Here is a 23,109-nt window from a genome sequence, read left to right as displayed (position 1 = left end):
TGCGCCTCGTTGTTCATCGCTTCATTTGGCACATTTATTTTCATATTCATTGAGTTTGCTTTTCTCCTGCCGAGGGAAAACCCAAGAAAATGTAATATTGCAAATCTCCCGAAAGCAATTACGTTTTTAAAAGATAATTCAGATCTGTGCTTTTGTAGTGTGTGACCCATCACGTAAATGGGGCCGTCTATATGCGGGTGGGCATTGCCTGGCGTGTTCCGCCACAGAGAATCAGCCGATTAATATTCTCCTAAACTGGTTATTTCATTTCCTTTGGTCTCTTTAAAAGGCAGCATATATCCTGTTTAGCAACAGCCCAGCCTGTTTCTGCGGAGAAGAAAGAAAAAAAACTCAATCTCTGTCTCCGACTACTAGTGCTTCGAGAACAAACAGACCTGGACAGAGGCAGGCAGCAGCACATCTTGTTCAGCATTGGCTGCTTCGTTTCTCATCGGGGGGATAGAGAGCATGTAGGCTGGGCCGGCACTGAGGCGAGGATGCCAAGGAGCCATTAATAAGTGAACAGAGTCTGTTCCTAACCAGCTGCCTCTCAGGCTGTCTGACCCAAATGGAGGATGGCTTGGCGTGGCAATAGGGACCCTCTCGCTGTGGGTGACCTGCTTGTGGTGTCTCACCCAGGTGGATGGCAGACAAGCGGGTTGGTAGGTAGGCAGGTGTGGTGGGGAAACAAGGCTGGCTGGGAGTGGAATGGAGGGAGGGTAATATCCTGGAGCAGTCTGGGTCTTTGTGGACCTCCGTACGGAGAACGTTATTATCTCCAACAGGACAGGAGGCGTGGCTCTAATGAAACAGAGAATTTGGCTAGCAGCATTCAGAGCACATCTCACCAGACAGAGCTCTGAGTCTGGCTGACCCCCATCCACTGAAAGCTTCCTCCAACCCCACTTACTCGCTCCTCCATCTTCTGTGGAGTGTGGTTAGTACTTCACACTCAGAGATAACCCCTGCCTGGCGTAGCATGTTTTGCTTTCACATAGCAACCCACACAACTGGTACTGATTTCCGACTCGGACTGTTCAGTCATTTAAGAACTGTAACTGTTGTTATCACGCTGACAAAAGAAGCTTTCAATGGAGGTCAAAAGAGCCTTGTGAAAAGGTTTAGTCTGCGCTTCGGAATGCACTGGTACTGTAGCCATTAAATCTCAGTAGGAGAGAAGAAAGGATGAGGAGAGGAGACGAGAGTAGGAGAAGAGGAGCAGGGTGGAGTGGGGAGGATGGAATGGGAGTGGGGGAGAGGAAAGGAGAGGACGGGAGAGAAGAGAGGAGAGGTGTGTAGGCTAGGTAAGGTGTCTTGAGGGTTTACCTGCAGAGCGTCATAGTAGAGCTTCTTGCCCTCCTCGTCCGTCTTGTCTGACATCAGCCAAGCCTTGAGCAGGTACTCGTAGAAGCTGTCTCCCAGGCCGCCCACTGACACGTGATCTACAGGACAGAGACAACACGAAAGATTTGAGCGTCGTGCTGGAGCCAGGCTAATTTACCTATCTCATCTTGCCAGCAGCAGCCCTCCCTCCTCAGTGGCCTGCCTCACCTCGGGATGATGAATGGCCCAATGATGGCGGCCATCTCAGCACCCGAGGCTGTTTACACAGGAAGATGGCCCCTTAATACCTGCTCAGCCTCAGAACCTCAGTGACAAAGGGACGTGTCTGGCATAGGCCTGGCCAAGGGGACGGGGACACCTTTTCAAACAGAGCCCAACAAAGCTACAGGAGTAATGGGATTAGTCTCCTTTGATGGCTGATGTATGGAAGATGTCTGCAAGGGGGAGATTGGCATTCTGATGAGTTTATCAGGTCCCCCCCGGCACGTCCCCGGTCACTGTGTGCGTACCGACTGAGCTGTGCAGGGAGCAGCAGCGATACCACACCCGGGTATAAAAGAGAGACAGTCCCTGTGACAGTCAGTGAGGTGTGGGGCTGTGCTCCGTGCTGTGCCGGGTGATGTGCTCTCCTGTCCACTTCACTCTCTGTGAGGAATGAGTCTCCAGGGTCTGGGAGAGAGCCTCAGTCAAGCCAAGCCGCTGTTCATCATAGTGATTGTCATGCCCCCTCATACATATGTATATGTCATTAACAGCCAAAGCCTTGTTTGGGGGAAATAGATTAGACGTCAGCAGTAATAAAAGGGACAGGACAGAGCTCCAGGAGGACTTTGTAGTGGAGTGTGGCCTTGCCCTCATAAGGACTGTATTTCCTTGCTGACTGGGGTCAATGCCACAGGGGTTAACAGCAGGTCAGAGAGGGAACACAAGGTCAAGGATCTGATCATGGCTCTATCTGATTGACAAGGGACAGGGACAAATTAAACTGCCTGCGAACTGAGGACTTAGACATCACACTGTCTTGCAGCCCTGCAGTCTGATTGGACTGGAGATCTGATAGGATCTCGTTAATCTATCGTAGCGTAACAGAAACGCCTGACCGCTCAGTTCCCACCCAGTTTTCATCAGGAAAGGAAGCTAGGTTGAAGGAGGGTCATGTAATTTGTAATCAATTAAAATGTCAGCATTTTGGAATTGACTTACACAATTGGACGTTGGTCACACACACACACACACACACACACACACACACACACACACACACACACACACACACACACACACACACACCCACAAACCTCCGTCTCATCCTACTCTGAATTCAAAGTAGGAAACTGGCATCTTTCTAAAGCTCCGACTTGAAGACCACTGAGTCATGATTTGAGTTCCCAGTTCTCTTGAAAGCACCAAAAATCAACAAGCATGGCGTCGACACATCTTAAGGACCACAGCTCATGAAAAGTTATTTTCACAATAATGTAAGGGGTTCTTGTTTATCCTAGTCTGTTTATCCTAGGCTGCCTGTCATTTCATATAAATCAGCTCCGGTCAACTGTAACTGCAGTTATTGTGACGTGGAAACGTCTAGGAGCAACAATGACTCAGCCGTGAAGTGGTAGGCCACAGAGCTCAGAACGGAACCGCCGAGTGCTGAAGCATGTAAAAATCGTCTGTCCTCAGTTGCACACTCACTACCGAGTTCCAAACTGCCTATGGAAGCAATGTAAGCACAAGAACTGTTTGTCGGGAGCTTCTTGAAATGGGTTTCCATGGCCGAGCAGCCGCACACAAGCCTAAGATCACCATGCGCAATGCCAAGTGTTGGCTGGAGTGGTGTAAAGCTCACCGCCATTGGACTCTGGAGCAGTGGAAACGCGTTCACTGGAGTGATGAATCACGCTTCACCATCTGGCAGTCCGACGGACGAATCCGGGTTTGGCGGATGCCAGGAGAATGCTACCTGCCCCAATGCATAGTGCCAACCCCAAAGTTTGATGGAGGAGGAAAAATGGTCTGGGGCTGTTTTCATGGTTCGGGCTAGGCCCCTTAGTTCCAGTGGACGGAAATCTTAACGCTACAGCATACTATGACATTCTAGACAATTCTGTGCTTCCAACTTTGTGGCAACAGTTTGGGAAAGGCCCTTTCCTGTTTCAGCATGACAATGCCCCCGTGCACAATGCAAAGTCCATACAGAAATGGTTTGTCGAGATCTGTGTGGAATAACTTGATTGGCCTGCAGAGCCTTGACCTCAAGCCCATCGAACACCTTTGGGATGAATTGGAATGCCGACTACGAGCCAGGCCTAATCGCCCAACATCCGTGCCTGACCTCACTAATGCTCCTGTGGCTGAATGGAAGCAAGTCCCCGCAGCAATGTTGACGTATCTAGTGGAAAGCCTTCCCAGAAGAGTGGAGGCTGTTATAGCAGCAAAGGGGGGACCGACTCTATATTAATGCCTCTGATTTTGCAATAACATGTTCGACGAGCAGGTGTTCACATACCTTTGGTAATGTAGTGTATCTAGCTAATATTTAGCGTCTTTGGCTACACAACTCTAGCGTCTCTCTTCCAGCTATTCCCGTGTGCAATAGGCTATAGGCTACGGATGCAAGACTCTCCGCTATTCCTCTTCTCGGAAAATCTCAGGAAAAGCTATAGGCTACAAAATATATATCAGGCTTTTCGTGGAGAGAAGCAGGTTTGGTCTTGCTAATTGCAGAATGCCTACAGCATAGAAAATACACATCGGGGAAAGTTGCGGATAGAGAGTGCATCACTGGCCAGTGATGATAACATTGTTGCACTGATGTATTAAACGGTTGCACAGGATAGACAGTGATGTGCACAGTGAAAAAGAGCCAAACGAATTGACATCCATTAGAAAAATGGAAATCACTTACAAACCACTTGAGCAACAAGGCAAGCAATGACATGGCAACCAATAGCAGGCTAAACAATGTTTATTGTTGAATATCTACATGTCATTAAAATGCAAGTGAATATATTATACTTGTCATTAAACTACATGTAGCCTACATTGAAGTGTTATTCGCAGTTGTCACTATGACAATAAACACACCCTGAAGTACTGAATGGTCTGTGTTACCACTTTATGAATAGGCCTACAGCGTCGCAGTAGGATGCTTTGATCAGTTGATTGACAGGTGTAGGATACTGTGGAACGATACACTTTTCTCTAGTGTGGATGTTCGCCAACGCAGTTAGTTATAGTCCTTGGTGTGGACGGCCCTTAACTCTTACATTGGTAAAGGCCTCCCTTTAGCGGATAACATGAATATGGTATGAATACAGCAGGCGATTTCAACCACTGATTTGTTTTGATAGAAATTTAATCTGCAACATTTATAGCCTACTAATAAGGGATTTAATATTCCCTGCTATTTGGTTTTAATGACCATTTTGTAGGGGAGGTTAACGTGTTTTTTTCCTTAAATTTTTCTTAAAATATTACCTCCATGTACCCCTTAATATACTGTAAATAACATTCACTCCCTAAGGGTGGGATGTCCTCATGACTGTAAGCCATGTTATTGGTGTGATAGGATAACAGTCATGTCTGCGGGCTATGCCATTGGTTTGATGCGATGTCCGTCATGTCTGTGGGCCATGTCATACATACATGTCACAAAGTCACATCTAAGCGACACTGTACTGATGGTTTATATTGAAACATCAACTACAACAGCATCACCAGAGCTTTGATAGGCCGTCTATTCCGTGACAGAGAAACACTGAGAATGGAAAGACCATTTCTATGACATCCCCCTCAGGTCAACTCTACCAGTAAATACAGATCACAAGTGACCTTTATGTAAAATATCCTCAGGTGGCAAATGGTTCTGGTGCGAACCTGAAAAATCACTTTACATTTTTGTCACAGCCAACATTAGCATTCCTACACTTCAGGCTATTTGTCAATGGAGTTGTTTTTCTTCTACTTGGACATTCTTCTTCCAGCTAACACTGACCATGTAGACCACAAACACTTTTAGAGGTGCCTTTAGCAATATTTGTCTTGGAACCTTCTCTGTGTTCTCTAAGGCTTGGTTTGGCATTACTGGTGTAGTACAACTACCTTCCCCTAGTCAGTCAGCAATTCACAGAGCCACTCTCTCCCTCACCTGGCTGGCTCTCGTCAGAATAGCTACTTGTAATGATAATTATAATAATACTACTATACGGTACTTAAGTAGTGCTTTTCAAAGACCCAACGATGTAGAGTCATCCAGAGAGACACAGGACTCTGACAGCACCCCCACCCCACTCCACTCCACCCTGGCCTGGCCTGGGTCACTACATCACTCTGCTGGGTGACCTGATGTCAACACCACCCATGCTCCACTAAATTATGGAGCTGTAAACTGTCCCAAAAAAATAAACCCTGTGGGATGGATCAAGTTGTCAGAGAGAATGAGAAACAAGCCGGGCGGCTGCCCTCCTCTTCCTCCCCTTCCATTGATCCCCTCCACCCAGTTTGACCCAGGGGCTGGATGCACAGCGGTCAGTCATTAGCGCTGAACCCTCTCTGACCCCCTGACCAGGACTACAGCAGAGACAAACACACAGACAGCTAGTATGGGTATTCATCAGACGTGACATTTCAGCGAGGGCGTCGAGGGGCCATTCAATTACAAAGGGTCACACACACACACAGTGGGGAGGGGGGAGGTATCGCACAGAATAGCAAAACAAACAAAACAGCTAAGATATGCATTCAAATGAGTGTGTGTGTGTGTGATAGAGATTGCAGTGGGTCCATCAGGATGCTACAGCCAGCAGCATATGGCTGAGCTAGGGACGGGTCTGGTCTGATCTGGTCTGTGCATCTCATTAACCTTTTGTGCGGCTCAGAGACAAACACAATCATTTTAGAAGAGATCCACGCAAGCTGCTGTCTGCTGGGCACAGGGCTGTCTGAGCACGGACACACTGCAGGGTTACTGCATCCCACCACCTCCTCTCCCCAGCCACCTCACTGTGCCCTAGATTAACGACCAGGCAATTCTTGGGTCTGAAGCTTGTTTTGTCAAGAGGTGGCCTGGCTGGAGCTGGGTAATGTCACAGTAGAAGTTGCTCCATACCAGGGATGGGGGTCCTGAACTGTTGGGGTGCCTTGAGTCAAAGGAGCAGGAGAGTTTGAGTAGTATTGTGTGGAGGTATCACGACTGAACTGTAGCGAGAGAGGACTAATTAACTTTACTGGCAGTATTCACCATGTTCAAGTACTGTCATTAGCCACAGATACTTATTTCTCCCTGATGTCCCTCACCCCCTGGGCAGCATTAAGTTACATAATCTCCTAATGCACAGCCCACTCAATCAGAAGTGCTCACATTGAACTGAAGTGGCTCTCCCAGCTGTAAATACCTTGATAATTACAGGCTGCGGAACATCGATTGACAGCCACTGGTGAACCACTAATGGAAAGGGAAAGGGGTGAGATGGAAGAGAGGGATGAGAGAGGTGAAAAGAGAGAAGGCTGGGCAAGATGGAAGATAGGAGAGATGGTTAAACAGTGATGCAGAGGGAGGTGGAAGGGATTCGATGGGAGATAGGAATGAGACAGGAGAGGGGTGAGATGAGAGAGGGATGAGGGGGACTTACGTTGTCCCCACTGTCCGCTGTTTGGGTTCAAATAGTTGGGGTACAGTCCCTGGGGCTTATCCAGTCGATTCAGAACCTTCCGGATGTTCATGACCTAGGAGGAGGAGGAAGAAATGAGTTTCTACTTTCTCCCTGCAAATACCTCATTGCCGCCTAATCTTCCAGCAGCACGGCACAGTAATGCACTTTAAATGGCCTTACTGCAGGGACGGCAGTTAAGGGAGGCATAAGAGAGCGAGAGGCCGGTGGCTCAGAGCGGAAAGAAGGCATTTACCTGCAGAACAGGCGTTAACATGAATAGTAATCAAGGTCGCAGCTATGAATAACCCCATCATCAGGCTGGCTGAGTGCTCAGTTACACTTGGTGTTAATGCACTGGAATGGAATGTGCTGTGTCTCCCTAGCTCTCACCTTCTCTGCGAAGGCTGGGTTCCCTGACAGCTTAGAGAGGTGCATGAACTCCAGGTGCAGGGTGCCGTACTCCGCTAGGATGCTGCTGCCTCCAGACGCCCACGGCCAGTTCCTCCCGATGCCACTGCAGAGACAACAAGACAACACAGCTAATTAAGTCAGCTTCTCCAAACAACACTGTTACTGCATAGAACACCAAACACAGTTCTACGAAACCTCAGGTCCACCAAACATCACTGCAGAGGAAGAGAACATAAAACATTTACCTCAGTCAAAACATTTACCTCAGTCAAAACCCCACCACACAAACATTCCCTAGAGAGCTCACGCCTCCATAAACCTGTCAACTTACGTCAACCCTACACACGTCAGTGGGGTCAAAACCTTCCTCCTGTCTTAGGAATGTGACTTTAGATATAGTACTCATCTGTTTTAACATCATACCAAATTAACTTAACTTAAAAGACCACACATTACTCCTCTGATACTATCTGTCCACAGTGTGTGTGATATAAAAATGTCCACCACAATGTGTATCTGGGCTGCCTGATAGTTTTTAAACAGCAGGCCCAGGTCAGAGCTGCCCTTCTAAATTCGTTCTATTACCCTGCTTCCTGTGTAATATCGCTTCCTGAGTCACCAGGATGGGCCAATGTGTGTATTAGGACTAACCATATTTCCGTCTGCTAATGGTGTGTAATCATTGACTCCCCAAATAATAACTAGTGTCACTTTTATTATTCTAGCTTTTGTGTGAGAGACAGAGCACTGGGATATWTCTGTCATTAACACTGCATGAATCAGTTCTGGCTAGTACAGCTGGGCTGGAGGGACCAAAGGGTAAGAGCCAAAAACATATCCCTGTGTGGGCGAGCGCGTGCGCGTGTGTGTGTGTGAGTGAGTGCTATGAAAAACATATTCTACCCAGACTCCCAAATTGAACTGGCATCCCTTTAACTTCATTAGGAAAGCAAACTTGTTTATAAACATTAGTGTAACTAATTTGACCTTTCTCCGTGCCAAGAATTGGGTTGAAGCGGTTTTCCAGGTCCGTATTTCAAAAAAGGGCTGACAAATCCCAACAGCCTATAGCACGGAATTCATTAGAGAAACAGGCAGGCAATGCAGAGGTCTCCAGTCGATGACATCGTGTATTCATAAGGTCTTAGTGTTGCCACCAATGTCATCATTCCTATCGCTGAAATGATCTTCCACTATCACTAATGATCCAGGGCCTGCCCCAATGCTAGGCTCATTCATGCAGGCAACGCATGACCGTGCACGCACAAACACACAGGGCCTTGGAACGTGAGCCTACATCCATCAGCTCCCATGGTCTGGGCCATAGGGAAGGGAAGAGGGGAAGAGAGGGAGAAGCAGCCAGGAACACACTGCTCAACCTTTTTAAAGATGGGTGTGTATTGTAATAACCCTCCTCCTCAACCACACGCTGTGCCAAAACAATTTGTTTTTCATTACACAGCTGATTAAATCATGTTACACAAATTCTGGAAAAATCACACAAAATGTCTGGGAGGAAAGAAAAGGGAGAGAAAGCGTCTGTTCCTGGGTCAGAAAACCTAATTGGTGTTTATGATTGTTAGTGCCCAGATCCATTACCAGAGACTTAATCAGATTGCCATCGCCTGGGATGGAGATGATATATGCACGTGTGTGACAGTGAGTTGTGTGACGGTGTGTGTGGGTTATTTGTCAAGAGTGTGTGAGCTGAGGAGAATCAGATGACATCAGTATCTGCAGTGTACCTGCTGCAGCCAGCCATGAGGTTAAGGTAGGTGGATGCAGACAGACCTGCCATCTCTCCTTCATCTCCATAATGGTCCATTAAAACACAGTACAGTGAGCTCCTTGGCTCTATTYTGGCCCAGCACTGCCATGTCCTCTCTTTCCAGACTATAAAGGCGTCAGCATGCTTCAGTTCGGCTGGCGCCTAGCGAACTCGGCTAGCGAACCGAACGAGTGTACTCTATTAAAAAAACGTTGCTTGAAAAAGTGTCAATAGTACTTTGTCCATTTCGAGACTCCGCAGCCAGTATAAACTTCCTCAAAATAGTCAGAATTAAAAATGTCATTCATTTTGATGTTTCTGTGGAGGAAATCTTAGTCGCGCAACTTTACATCTAACTAAGATGTTACGTGCAGTATTTCTCCATAAAAATAATTTGCATGAAAACAAGTTCTCTCGTTGAATGACACCAAATACAGTGCATTCGCAAAGTATTCAGACCCCTTGACCTTTTCCAATTTTTTTWACGTTACAGCCTTATTCTAAAAATTGATTAAATAGTTTGTTTTCCTCATCAGTCTACACATGATACCCCACAATGGCAAAGCAAAAACTGTTTTTATAAATGTTGACAAATATATTAAAGATAAAAAACAGAAATACCACATATACATAAGTATTCAGACCCATTCACTCCGTACTTTGTTGAAGCACCTTTGGTAGCGATTACAGCCTTGAGTCTTCTTGGGTATGACGCTACAAGCTTCCCATTCTTCTCTGCAGATCTTCTCAAGCTCTGTCAGGTTGGATGGGGAGCGTCGCTGCACAGCTATTTTCAGGTCTCTCCAGAGATGTTTGATCGGGTTCAAGTCTGGGCTCTGGCTGGGACATTCAGAGACTTGTCCGAAGCCACTCCTGCGTTGTCTTGGCTGTGTGCTTAGGGTCGTTGTCCTGTTGGAAGGTGAACCTTCGCCCCAGTCTGAGGCGCTCTGGAGCAGGTTTTCATCAAGGATCTCTCTGTACTTTGCTCCGTTCATTATTTCCCTCGATCCTGACTAGTCTACCATGTGCTCTTTACTGAGGAGTGGCTTCAGTCTGGCCACTCTACCATAAAGACCTTATTGGTGGAGTACTGCAGAGATGGTTCTCACATCTCCACAGAGGAACTCTGGAGCTCAGTCAGTGACCATCGGGATCTTGGTCACCTCCCTGACCAAGGCCCTTCTCCCCCGATTGCTCAGTTTGGCCGGCCAACTAGCTCTAAGAAGTATTAGCCAAACTTTTTTCGTTTAAGAATGATGGAGGCCACTGTGTTCTTGGGGACCTTCAATGCGGTGTCATTTTTTGGGTAGCCTTCCCCAGATCTGTGCCTTGACACAATCATGTCCCGGTGCTCTACGGACAATTCTTTCAACCTAATTGGCTTGGTTTGGTGGCTTGGTCCACTTTATAGACAGGCGTGTGACTTTCCAAATCKTGTCCAATCAATTTAATTTACCACAGGTGGACTCCAAATCAAGTTGCAGAAACATCAAGGATYATCAATGGAAACAGGATGCACCTGAGCTGAGTTTCGAGTCTCATAGTAAAGGGTCTGAATACTTATTTAAATAAGGTATCTGTTTTTAATTTGAAACACATTCGCAAAAATAAAAAAAATAAAACGTTTTGCTTTGTCATGGGGTATTGTGTGTAGATTGCAGAGGAAAAACATTTATTTAATCAATTTTAGAATAAGGCTGTAACGTAACAAAATGTGGAAAAAGTGAAGGGGTGTGAATACTTTCCGAATGCACTGTACTTTATTGAAGAATCCCTACTACTGACCAATGATGGGGCATAAAAATTTGGTTCCGAAATTCAGTTCCGAAAGTGCTCCTGAACTGCAGAAAAAACCCTTACGGATGTCCAAAACGAACAAAAACGTCAAAATGTCATAACATATGCACTAACTCTTCGGAACTGCGTTGGCTGGGAAGCATGTGGATGCCTTAAGAGCTGCATTTAACCTGACCACTCGTCTGGACTGCACTCTGAGCGCCTGAAATGGATCCCCGCCAACTCCCTCTCTCTGTTGGCCTCTCTCTCTGTTGGCCTCCCTCCCTCCTGTGGTCTATGTGTCAAATCCCTTCCTAAGCCCTTGGATGAGATCTAAATCCCGAGGAAGAATAACAACAGGGAGCATAGGGGAGCCCAAAACAGGCACACGGCTAAGCCTAAAGGTACAGGGTCGAGGATGAGTGGGGTTCAAATGCTACATTTACATTACAGGGAGGGAACTCTACTACCTCTCTCTCTTTCTCTCTCTCCAACTAAACTATCCATATTCCTCTCCTTCCTCTCTGTTTAACTATTGCCTCAGGTCTGGAATCTGTGGGCACTAGGTCCAGCTCAGTGGTTTTTACCCATTCCTTTTACGGGAAAGAGAGACGCAGGCTGGCACTAACAAATGTGCAGCTCTGTGTACATAACGTAGTGGCTGACAGGACCTTGTGAGAACACAAACAGCCTTCTGGACAATGAACTAACAGTGGCTCTGTGATACACTCCACTTTACTCCAGTCAGGTGCCAATGCCTTTGTACGTGGGCAGCGTGCACACAGAAAGAATACTGAAGCTTTGGCTTACTGCTTCCTGTTGTTAGCTCTTAGTTCCAAACCTGATCTCTCCTCCATATCTCTTACTCGCTCCGGGCGAAATGGGAGCTATAGATCCGCAGTTAAGGGCTTAATTAAATTCCTTAAATCACGCCAGTCTTCTATATCCTGCGGGGCTGAGGAGGCTGGGTGGGGTATGTGGGGATCATTGTAGGAGACTAGCTCCAGGAGCTCGTCTGGTATTGCCCTGGAGTAGTGTCCTGGGAGAGCGCCTGGCTGCTGGAGAGCTACAGCACAGAGGGAAGAGGGTCTGTCAGGACTAGACAGCTACTCCAGTGGCTCTTTTTCCAAAACAACCTTGTCTGCCAATCCAATTACAGGTAACGTATAATAGCTCACATACATCAGAGTCTGACGTAATGTCTGAACCTCTCCCTTTGGCGCAGTGGCACCAATCCTCTTACCATCAACTATCAACTTCAGGCTATCCTGGTTCCATCAGGCCAGAGCTATAAACGGCAGCTGTAATTCATATTTGAGGGACGGCCAATACTAGATGAAGCGGTGCTCCTGTGTGTCACTGTGTGAAAAAACTCAATGGCTTCTCTTAATTGGGCCACTCGGAATCTAGGCTTATTAATCAAACCACTTTCCCCAGACTCTCGGGATGGATTGCACAGCCTGAGAGTGAACCGCAACGAGTAAATCTGCTAAAGCTGCCATATTTCATACCAAGACGGCGGGGAAAAGAGAGTTGGCTTTAACTTCGTGTGATGACATCCGCTTTAACTAAAAGTTCAATTTGATCGGAGAGTAATTTCCTGCTTGCCATTTTATAAGAGAGAAAGGGGAATTCTAAAAGATACATAAAAATGGAGCTATTATTCCCTGAGGAGGGAGACTAATTTATAATTATGAGAACTAATACACCAGGCCTGGAGTCTGGCCTTGCTGGACCCGCTCTCTGTCCCCAGAAAAAACACTATTGAAAAGCGGCGCAGTGCGGCTAACGACATGACGTCTACTCTAAGGTACCAAATATAGAATCTGTCTTACTGAATCACCACCAACTGAGGAGAGCAAATCTACACCAGGGCCCTATGATCAAACTGTTTACAGGGAATTACATAAACGGCAGGCAGACAATTCATTTTTTATATACACTGAACAAAAATATAAACGCAACATGCAAACATTTCTAAGTTCAAATAAGGAAATCAGTCAAACAGTCAATAAATTCATTAGGCCTTAATCTATGAACTTCACATGACTGGGAATACAGATATGCATCTGTTGGTCACAGATACCTTTAAAAAAAAAGGTAGGGGCGTGGATCAGAAAACCAGTCAGTATCTGGTGTGACCACCATTTGCCTCATGCAAATCTCCTGCGCATAGAGTTGATCAGCCTGTTGATTGTGGCCTGTGGAATGTTTCCCCACTCTTCAATGGCTGTGCGAAGTTGCTGGATATTGGTGGGAAATGGAACATGTTGTCGTACACATCGATTCGGGGTATCCCAAACATGCTCAATGGGTGACGTCTYGTGAGTATGCAGGCCATGGAAGAACTGGGACATTTTCAGCTTCCAGGAATTCTGTACAGATCCTTGCGACATGGGGCCGTGCAATATGAAATACGGATGAATGGCACAACAATGGGCCTCAGGATCTCGTCACGTACTCTGTGCATTCAAATTGCCATCGATAAAATGCAATTGTTTTTGTTGTCCTTAGCTTATGTTTGCCCATACCATGAGGCACTCTGTTTACAACGTTGACATCAGCAAACCGCTCACCCACACAACGCCTTAGACGCCGTCTTCCAGGTACAGTTGAAACTGGGATTAATCCGTAAAGAGCACACTTCTCCAGCGTGCCAGTAGCCATCAAAAGGTGAGCATTTGCCCACTAAAGTCAGTTATGACACCGAACTGCTGTCAGGTCAAGACCCCGGTGAGGACGATGAGCACGCAGATGAGCTTCCCTGAGACGGTTTCAGACAGTCTGTGCAGAAATTCTTCGGTTTTGCAAACCCACAGTTTCATCAGCTGTCTGGGTGGCTGGTCTCAGACCATCCCGCAGGTGAAAAAGCTGGATGTGGAGATCCTGGGCTTCCGTGGTTACACGTGGTCTGCGGCACATTTTAGAGTGGCCTTTTGCCCCGAGCACAAGGTGCACCTCTGTAATGATCATGCTGTTTGATCAGCTTCTTCATATGCCACACCTGTCAGGTGGATGGATTATCTTGGCAAAGGAGAAATGCTCACTAACCGGGATGTAAACAAATTTGTGGACAAAATTTGAGAGAAATAAACTTTTTGTGCTTTTGGAAAATGTATGGGATTTTTTATTTCAGCTCATGAAACATGGGACCAACACTTTGAATTGATATTTTTGTTCAGTATAGTTAAACAGAAATCAACATCTCACATTAATTCCAGAAGCCTTCCATATGTTAAAACTATTCATGGCTTAGTTTCGCTCCACTCACAACTACTGATCCTTGCTTTCAGACCATGGTGTGACGCAATACTACACTTTGATTGACAACTTCTCTGTACCTGTACCTGTCATTTGGTGAAATAAATAAGCCATCTGCCAGGTGTAAGCGGTGATGCTGCTGACAGCACTGTTGCTATGGGCTTGGTGGGGTAAATGGGACTAGTGATGAGATAGTTTTTTGGGGGGGCTGTCTTTTGAAAAGGGATATGGTGCAAATGTTTACTTCGGCCAAAAAAATATAAAAAATAAAGTTTTTTTCTTGGACATGTTAAATCAGCCATATTCAACTAGTTGAATTTCAAATGACGTGAACAACACCAGACCACGTTGCTATACTCCTGCAGTATACACTGAGTACACCAAACATTAGGAACACCGTCCTAATATTGAGTTGCACCCCGCTTTCACCTTCAGAACAGCCTCAATTCATCACGGTATGGACTTTACAAGGTGTCGAAAGCATTCCACAGGGATGCTGGCTCATGATGACTCCAATGCTTCCCTACGGGAAACTGTTGAGTGTGAAAAACCCAGCAGCGTTGCAGTCCTTYACACAAATTGGTGCGCCTGGCACCCACTACCATGCCCCTTTCAAAGGCACTTACACTGAATTCAGAAAGTATTCAGACCCCTTGACTTTTTCCAAATTTTGTTAGCCTTATTCTAAAATGTATTAAATAAAAATGTTTCCTAAATCTACACACAACATATAATGACAAAACAAACAGGTTCAGAATGTTTGCAAATGTATATTTAAAAAAACAACAGAAATAACTTCTTTACATAAGTATTCAGACCCTTTGCTATGAGACTTGAAATTGAGCTCAGGTGCATCCTGTTTCCATTGAACATCCTTGAGATGTTTCTACAACTTGATTGGAGTCGACCTGCGGTAAATTCAATTGATTGAACATGATTTGGAAAGGCACAAACCTGTCTATATAAGGTCCCACAGTTGACAGTGCTTGTCAGAGCAAAGCCCAAGCCATGAGGTCGAAGGAATTGTCCGTAGAGCACTAAGACAGGATTGTGTCGAGGCACAGATCTGAGGAAGGGTACCYAAACATTTCTGCAGCATTGAAGGTCCCCAAGAACACAGTGGCCTCCATCATTCTTAAAACAAATTAGTCAGGAACCACCAATACCCTTCCTACAGCTGGCCGCCCAGCCAAACTGAGCAATCGGGGGAGAAGGACCTTGGTCAGGGAGGTGACCAAGAACCCAAMAGTCACTCTGACAGAGCTCTAGAGTTCCTCTGTGGAACCTTCCAGAAGGATAACCATCTCTGCAGCACCTCACCAATCAGGCCTTTATGGTAGTGGCCAGACAGAAGCCTCTCCTCAGTAAAAGGAACATGACAGCCAGCTTGGAGTTTGCCAAAAGGCACCTAAAGGCTCTRAGACCCTGAGAAATAAGATTCTCTGGTCTGAGGAAACCAAGACTGAACTCTTTGGCCTGAATGCCAAGCGTCACGTCTGGAGGAAACCTGGCATCATCATGCTGTTGGGATGATTTTCAGCGGCAGGGCCTGGGAGACTAGTCAGGATCGAGGAAAAGATGAACAGAGCAAAGTACAGAGAGATCCTTCATGAAAACCTGCTCCAGAGCGCACAGGACCTCAGACTGGTGTGAACGTTCCCCTTCCAACAGGACAACAGCCAAGACAACGCAGGAGTGGCTTCGGGACAAGTCTCTGAATGTCCTTGAGTGGCCCAGCCAGAGACGGACTTGAACCCGATCGAACATCTCTGGAGAGACCTGAAAAAAGCTGTGCAGCGAAACTCCCCATCCAACCTGATAGAGCTTGAGGAGATCTGCAGAGAAGAATGGGAGAAACTCCCCAAATACAGCTGTGCCAAGTTTGTAGCGTCATACCCAAGAAGACTCGAGACTGTAATCGGTTCCAAAGGTGCTTCAACAAAGTACTGAGTAACGGATCTGAAACGTATGTATTTTGTGCGTAGGGAAAAAACGATTTAATCAATTGTAGAATAAGGCTGTAACATAACAAAATGTGGAAAAAGTCAAGGGGTCTGAATACTTTCCGAATGTACTGTAAATATTTTGTCTTGCCCATTCACCCTCTGAATGGCACACAGACAATCCATGTGTCAATTGTCTCAAGGCTTAAAAATCCTTCTTTAACCTGTCTCCTCCCCTTCATCTACACTGATTAAAGTGGATTTAACAAGTGATATCAATAAGCGATTATAGCTTTCACCTGGATTCACCTGGTCAGTCTATGTTATGTAAAGAGCAGGTGTTCCTAATGTATTGTATACTCAGTGTATTGGACACTTAGGTAGGCTCCAAAGACAGAGATATTACCCACGAGGCTATTGTGACCACATGAAATTAGTCAACTGCAATTTAAAGCCAGATATACAATTATGGTTAACCTTTGGAGAAAAACAAATCAACCCGTTCTGTATGCTAGTGCTTGCTTACATTACACAAAGGTACAGTCAATATTCAAAAAGAGCAATGCAGCTATTTACTTCATACGGATTGGGCCGAGGGGGTGATAGACTATTACCCCTGCTGTGCTGGTTTTCACCACCCCACTGGCTTGAACGGATAAAATAAGATTACTCACAGCAGCGACCTTCGATTATATTTGACTCTATATTCCTAACTCGGGGAAAGAAAAAAATATACTGAGAAAAGTTCATAAGGAAATCAGTCAATTTAAATAAATTAAAATCAGGCCCTAATCTATTGATTTCACATAGGTGGGCCTGGGAGAGCATAGGCCCACCCACTGGGGAGCCAGGCCCAGTTTTTCCCCGTAAAAGGGCTTTATTACAGACAAAAATACTCCTCAGTTCATCAGCTGTCCAGGTGGCTGATCTCTGACGATTCCGCAGTTGAAGAAACCAGATGTGGAGGTCCTGGGCTGGTGTGGTTACACGTGGTCTGAGAAATTAACATTAAATTCTCTGGCAATAGCTCTAGTGGACATTCCTGCAGTCAGTATGCCAATTGCCATTCCCACAACTTGAGTCATCTGTGGCATTGTGTTGTGTGACAAAACTGTACAGTTTAGAGTGGCCTTTTATTGTCCTCAGCACAAGGTGCACCTGTGTAACGATCATGCTGTTTAATCAGCTTCTTGATATGTCACACCTGTCAGGTGGATGGATTATCTTGACAAAAGAGAAATGCTCACTAAAAGGGATGTAAACTAATTTGTGCCCAAATTTGGAGAGAAATACGTTTTTTTTGCCTATGACAAATGTCTCCAATCTTTTATTTCAGCTCATAAAWCATGGGACCAACACTTTACATGCTGCATTCATATTTTGTTCAGTATAATTCATTTTCATGGCACGGCAAGGACGCTAGTGAGGTTTCTCACGACGCAATGTGGAGATTAGTCACTGGAGTTTTAGTGCTTGTCTTAATGTCACCAAACTATAATTGGTAAATCAAATAAATAATTACTACACTTTTGTATCATATTGCTTTGATTTTATTGGTATTGTGCCCCTGGCACTCTTTCAAATTGTTCTTCTTGTCTCCATCTCTGGAAGGGCACATTTACAACGAACATCCCTCCGAAGCATCCCTGAAAACAAGTCATGTTGGACTAGGAACATGCTATCTTGAGAAAGCTTATCTTGAATAAAATATAGGCCTAGTTTGGCTCTGGCCAGATAAAAAACATGAAAATAACATCAATGACACTGTGCCATGTGTGGGAATGATGGACACCGACACACACACACACCGACACCATTTAGTGACACATCCCGACACACCTGACACACACACACACACACCACACACACACACACACACACACACACACACAACACACACACACACACACAGCTGTGTCCCTGACCAAACACCCCCCCCCTATAACAATTTCCCATTTAATTGAATTTAGGCAGGTTAAGTCAAGTTAAACTGATGTCAGGCTTCGGCGGCAGGGAACATTTGATTTGGGAATCCTTTATCTTGCTTATGGTACTATTAAAAGGAGATGGGAGAGGGTGCGGAGAGGAGATAATCCCAAGGAAATGGATTCAGAGAAAATATTTCATAGTGTCGGACTGAGAGGAGAGGCACTGCTTTAGTGGCAGGGTTCATCGGCCAGCACACTCTCTGGCGATCCGGGAGGAAGAGAGGAGGGAAAGAGAAAGAAGGGAAGAAAGCAGGAAGAGTGATTGGAGTAAGTGTTATCTTAGTTCTCCTCCTTCAAAGGATGCCTGTGTGGCGTGGTGTGCCAGGTAGTGTGTGAAGCAATACAAAGACGCTAAAGAAGAGCGCACACGTCAGTCCCACCTGAGCGCTAGCATTAATAATGAAAAAATATGAAGTTACATGTTTATTCATGAGAGACATCTTCCTCTGTAGAACTTTAGACTGGAGATTTTATCACCTGAAAGGAAGTCCGTATAACTTTTTTGAACTTGGGTCTCACTTCATTGACTGTTGATATTAGGGAAACTCTAAGTCACACTATGACACAATTTTATGTGAGGTTAGTAAATCGACAGTCCAAAGGGGTTTGGAGTCAGGGACGAAGCTTAGAGTCTATTGGAGAGCTGCTGAGGGTCAGGGGGCTACTGTGAGGTGCTGCTGTCTCCGTTGCATTGAAACGCCTCCTCTGATCCTCTCCAGACAAACTGACAGGCTGTCTGTCTGGTACACCTGCTGACTGGGGTTGCAGAAATCTATCGTAATGTTGGTCATTTATCTTTGAATAACTTTAAAAAAAWATATATATATAGCAGGGGTCTCCAGCCTTTTCTAGCAAGCTACAKATTTTTTTCTAGCTTTCAAATATTCTTCTCTTCTCCTTTCCCCAGCAACTCTTCCCTGGGTCCTTGGTGTACAAGAGAAGTGCACCGTTATCTGTCAATATYTCTGGTAAAATAATGGTTAATAAACAACTAAGGGGGGCCATATAAAGCCGGTGATTTTCTGCCAGAATTATGTTTTATATTTTCCCAAATTATGTTTTCACAGTTATATTTTTCCTCATTTTAGATTGTTTTGGTTTTTCACACTTAAAATTAAAACATTTAATAGAGAAACAATGAAATTGGATGTTCTGAGTCCATGTCAATGCTTAAATCTTGAGCGTGGCCAATGGCGCGGTCTCTGACCAAAATTTGAGGCCCTCTGGGCCGCAGAGACACCTTTTTGCTGTTTTAATGTAACTGCCCAGTGTTGCCAGATTTCTATGAAATATTACCTATAATTTCTTACAATATGAGTGAAATTGTTTTCCTTTCAAAAATGGGTAATTAAGTATGTTAACTTTACTGGATCAGTGTCCCAAAATCGGGACAGTTTTGAATTTTTTTACCTTTATTTAACTAGGCAAGTCAGTTAAGAACAAATTCTTATTTTCAATGACGGCCTAAGAACAGTGGGTTAACTGCCTTGTTCAGGGGCAGAACGACAGATTTTTACCTTGTCAGCTCGTGGATTCGAATTTGCAACCTTTCGGTTACTAGCCCAACGCTCTAACCACTAGGCTACCCTGCCGCCCCAGTTGCTGCTCAATATGCGCTATTTGACTAGAATMGCGTTGTAAACAAAAGCCAACTTTCCGGGACATTGACGTCAGAWAAAATCTAAGTTTATTTGTCACGTGCGCCAAATACAACAGGTGTAGACCTTACAGTGAGATGCTTACTTACAGGCTCTAACCAATAGTGCAAAAAAGGTATTAGGTGAACAATAAGTAGGTAAAGAAATAAAACAACAGTAAAATGCCTGTGTCTTATATGGTCAGAAAGCTTAAATGATTGTTAATCTAAACGGCAGTGTCCAATTTACAGTTGCAGAAATTGACCGGCAGAGCGACACGATGAGTCCTGCACGCAATAAAAATTGGAAGGAGAAGGTACTTCTAGATCAGTAAGTAAAATGTTTTTGCTTCTTGTGCTAATCCAGTTGTTTAAATGGTTACATATTAATTTAAGATATTTGTCTATGATTTCTATATATAGCACCAGTCAAAAGTTGACACCTACTCATTCCAGGGTTTTTCTTTATTTGTAATATTTTCTACATTGTAGAATAAAACTATGAAATAACACATATGGAATCATGTAGTAACCAAAAAAGTGTAACAAATCCAAAATATATTTAATATTTGAGATTCTTTAAAGTAGCCAGCCTTTGCCTTGATGACAGCTTTGCACACTTTTGGCATTCTCTCAACTAGCTTCACTTGGAATGCTTTTCCAACAGTCCAAAAATCTACCAGCCACTCATATMTTTTATCAGGCAAAACAATACATTTTRACCAAAACTACACACAAAAAAATAACCTGACAAAAACGGACGAGGATGCTTTGTAATGTTTCTAAAACAATACATGTATTACTAGTAAGAAGTAATGTAGTATATTGCTTCATTTCATTACATTTTTTGTGACCCGAGTCTCAAACAAAATATCACATACAAAAATGTTCACCTGCCCCCCTTTAAGGACGTGAGGTTACCATAATAACATGACTGAGTCATGCTTGTGCCTGTGAGATTGTGAAAGAGTCTTCCCTTGCAATTGAAACTAAAACATTGAAAAACAAACTAGCTTGGGAACAAAACAATGCAAACACAAAGAAACAAGGACAAAGTCTCACTGCAGTAGACTTTCGTTTCAAGTAAATTGGACCAACTTTTATGCCTGTGCGCAGCACTTCTAAAAATTAATCTTTCACTCAGCACTTCATGTGCGCACKGCCCCCAGCCAGGCAGTGCTGCTTTGCAAGGTGGGATAGGTTATAAGATTCATAGTTCTTTGACCTTGTGTTATTAATTGACCAGATATGAAACAAAAACGTCAGAAATAGTTTAAAAACAGCTACTGCAGCATTTATTTGACATTTTTATTAACAAATGCGAGTGAAATGCTCGCACTGTGGAGCCCTGACCACCCGCCGGTGAAATAGACATCTTACCCGCCAATGCTAAAATCTACCCGTCTGTGGCGGGTGTTCATTTTAGGCTCGGGTCTGAGCGTACCCCAACAACAGAATGGTGTGGGCGTATACCGGGCATTAAACATGTTCATGCAAGTAGACCACTGATTGGTCAGCTCATCATCTTGAGGAGTATTACATCATACTCCATGAGGAAATAGCAAGCATATTTTAAAGTTTGCGGTGGCTTTTGTTTCTCCGATTTAAGCTTTCGACACAAATACAAGTATTGGACAAATCAACATCATTATTTGGGTATGAGTTACCAGAATATTAACTATTAAGTGAGATTTTCACTGGGCACTTACTTTAAAGCGAATGTTCTGCTCTTCTAAACATTTTGCAATGGGACGGAGAGAAAATGTTAGGTTTTAAAGCTAGTTTCTTGCAATTCTAGACCTTTTGCCATGGCTTACGGCATGTTCTTATGCTATCTGAGTGACTCAAACATTATAACTAAATCCATGTGGGCCACATGCCATGGTATTAAAAATATATATTTGTTTAGCTTCTGTCTAGTGTTTATTCTGGTGGTTGTTAGTTCTCAAAGAATATCTTATTTTAAAATATATTACCATTATATTTTCTACATATTTTATATCTGGTTTCAGTGGTTTGAAGTTTACAATGTTTTACCATCCCAAAAAGGATTGCTAAAAAATTAAACAAACAAATAAAACAAAAAATGACACCATATTTTTGGGAGTGGCAGATACGATTTAGCAGCGGCGGCCYCTGGTGGAAACACTGAAAAGTGTGTAAAAAATATATAAAGGATATTTAATGCCGGAATCCTCATYTTACACACCCATGGTTATTCACTAAGTTGATGATTTATATTTAGGATAATGTTTTACAGCTTTGCCATTTTATTTCTTATACTTCTTATTGAATTATTTCATATGTGATAAGGTCACACAGAGGCCCAGAGACAATTCCAGACATATGTGATAGTCTAAAGTACCCAAAAGGACCACTAGATGTCTTGTGATAGAACAATTCTGGTTGTTTACTGATAAACGTTTCCAGTAATATATCCTGCCTTTGCAACCCTACTGCAGACACCAGCTGTAATCGCATCACTGTCAACTCCTCAAGGAGAGTGGAAATGTCCTCCGCTCCACTAGTCTCCCTCATCTTCCCGAAACATTAGCAGGCTCACAGAGTACAGTGTTTCAATTCCACAGCTTCAATGGTGATGGGAACTGTTTTACTATACGTGTATTTATGTTACATGGCTAAAACATGTTTCTCCCTCCAATATCTGTTRGGACACATCAAATAGTAGTATGTTCTTGATTGAGCTAGTTGACTGTTCTTGGAAAGGTATGAGCCTCTTTGCACTGCTCATGGAAAATGAAGAAGATAAGATGTCTCAATGCATACATGACCTTCATTATTATCTAGAAGTTATGTTGACCAAGTCACAAAGTGAATATGTAACTGACCTGACGTTTCTGTACTGACCAATAAGAATGTACATGTTGTGCAAGTTGACTGTATATGAGGTGATGTACAACTTACGTTTGGCAAGGTGTTTGTCTGAGCGCGACCTCTTCCATGGCGATGTAAATAAACAATTGATTAGGATTCAAGCATTTGTTGTTTGTTCTCTATCTTCCTTACCACTCACAAACTCAGAACCGTACAATGGTTTTGAAACTGTATCATGTCTCATGAAAGTAATGTATGTTCCATTTGACCTTCAGGAGAAAATCGTTTCGAGGGGAGAATTTAAGAGAGTGTTTGAGTTCACAAAGGAATCTAGTCATGTAGCTAGCACAACTATTTTACCATTGCCTCTTTGATTAAAGGTTTTTGCAGTGTTTCACAGAAGTAAAAACACCTCTGTTATGTTTCAAACGGCTAATTAAATGATCTAATCCTTCTGGTGTTGTATTGTTTGATTATTCTAGCGGTGCGATTCTTT

The 23,109-nt window shown here is 44.1% G+C and overlaps 1 protein-coding gene across 1 annotated transcript in view; it reads right to left on the bottom strand.

The window, feature by feature from the left end:
* Positions 1-23,109, bottom strand: part of man1a1 (mannosidase, alpha, class 1A, member 1) — a 172,471-nt gene that overhangs the window by 11,769 nt on the left and 137,593 nt on the right. The window contains exons 6-8 of the mRNA XM_023999506.2: positions 7,386-7,509; positions 6,975-7,068; positions 1,327-1,442 (exon numbers count right to left, since the gene is read on the bottom strand). Of these exons, the coding sequence (XP_023855274.1) occupies positions 1,327-1,442; positions 6,975-7,068; positions 7,386-7,509 (334 nt within the window). The remainder of the gene's footprint in view (positions 1-1,326; positions 1,443-6,974; positions 7,069-7,385; positions 7,510-23,109) is intronic.

This window comes from Salvelinus sp. IW2-2015, linkage group LG14 (genome assembly GCF_002910315.2).
Source record: "Salvelinus sp. IW2-2015 linkage group LG14, ASM291031v2, whole genome shotgun sequence".
In the NCBI taxonomy this organism is placed as follows: domain Eukaryota; kingdom Metazoa; phylum Chordata; class Actinopteri; order Salmoniformes; family Salmonidae; genus Salvelinus; species Salvelinus sp. IW2-2015.
The sequence above is the reverse complement of the archived record's forward strand: the minus strand, read 5'-3'. Positions and strand labels throughout refer to the sequence as shown.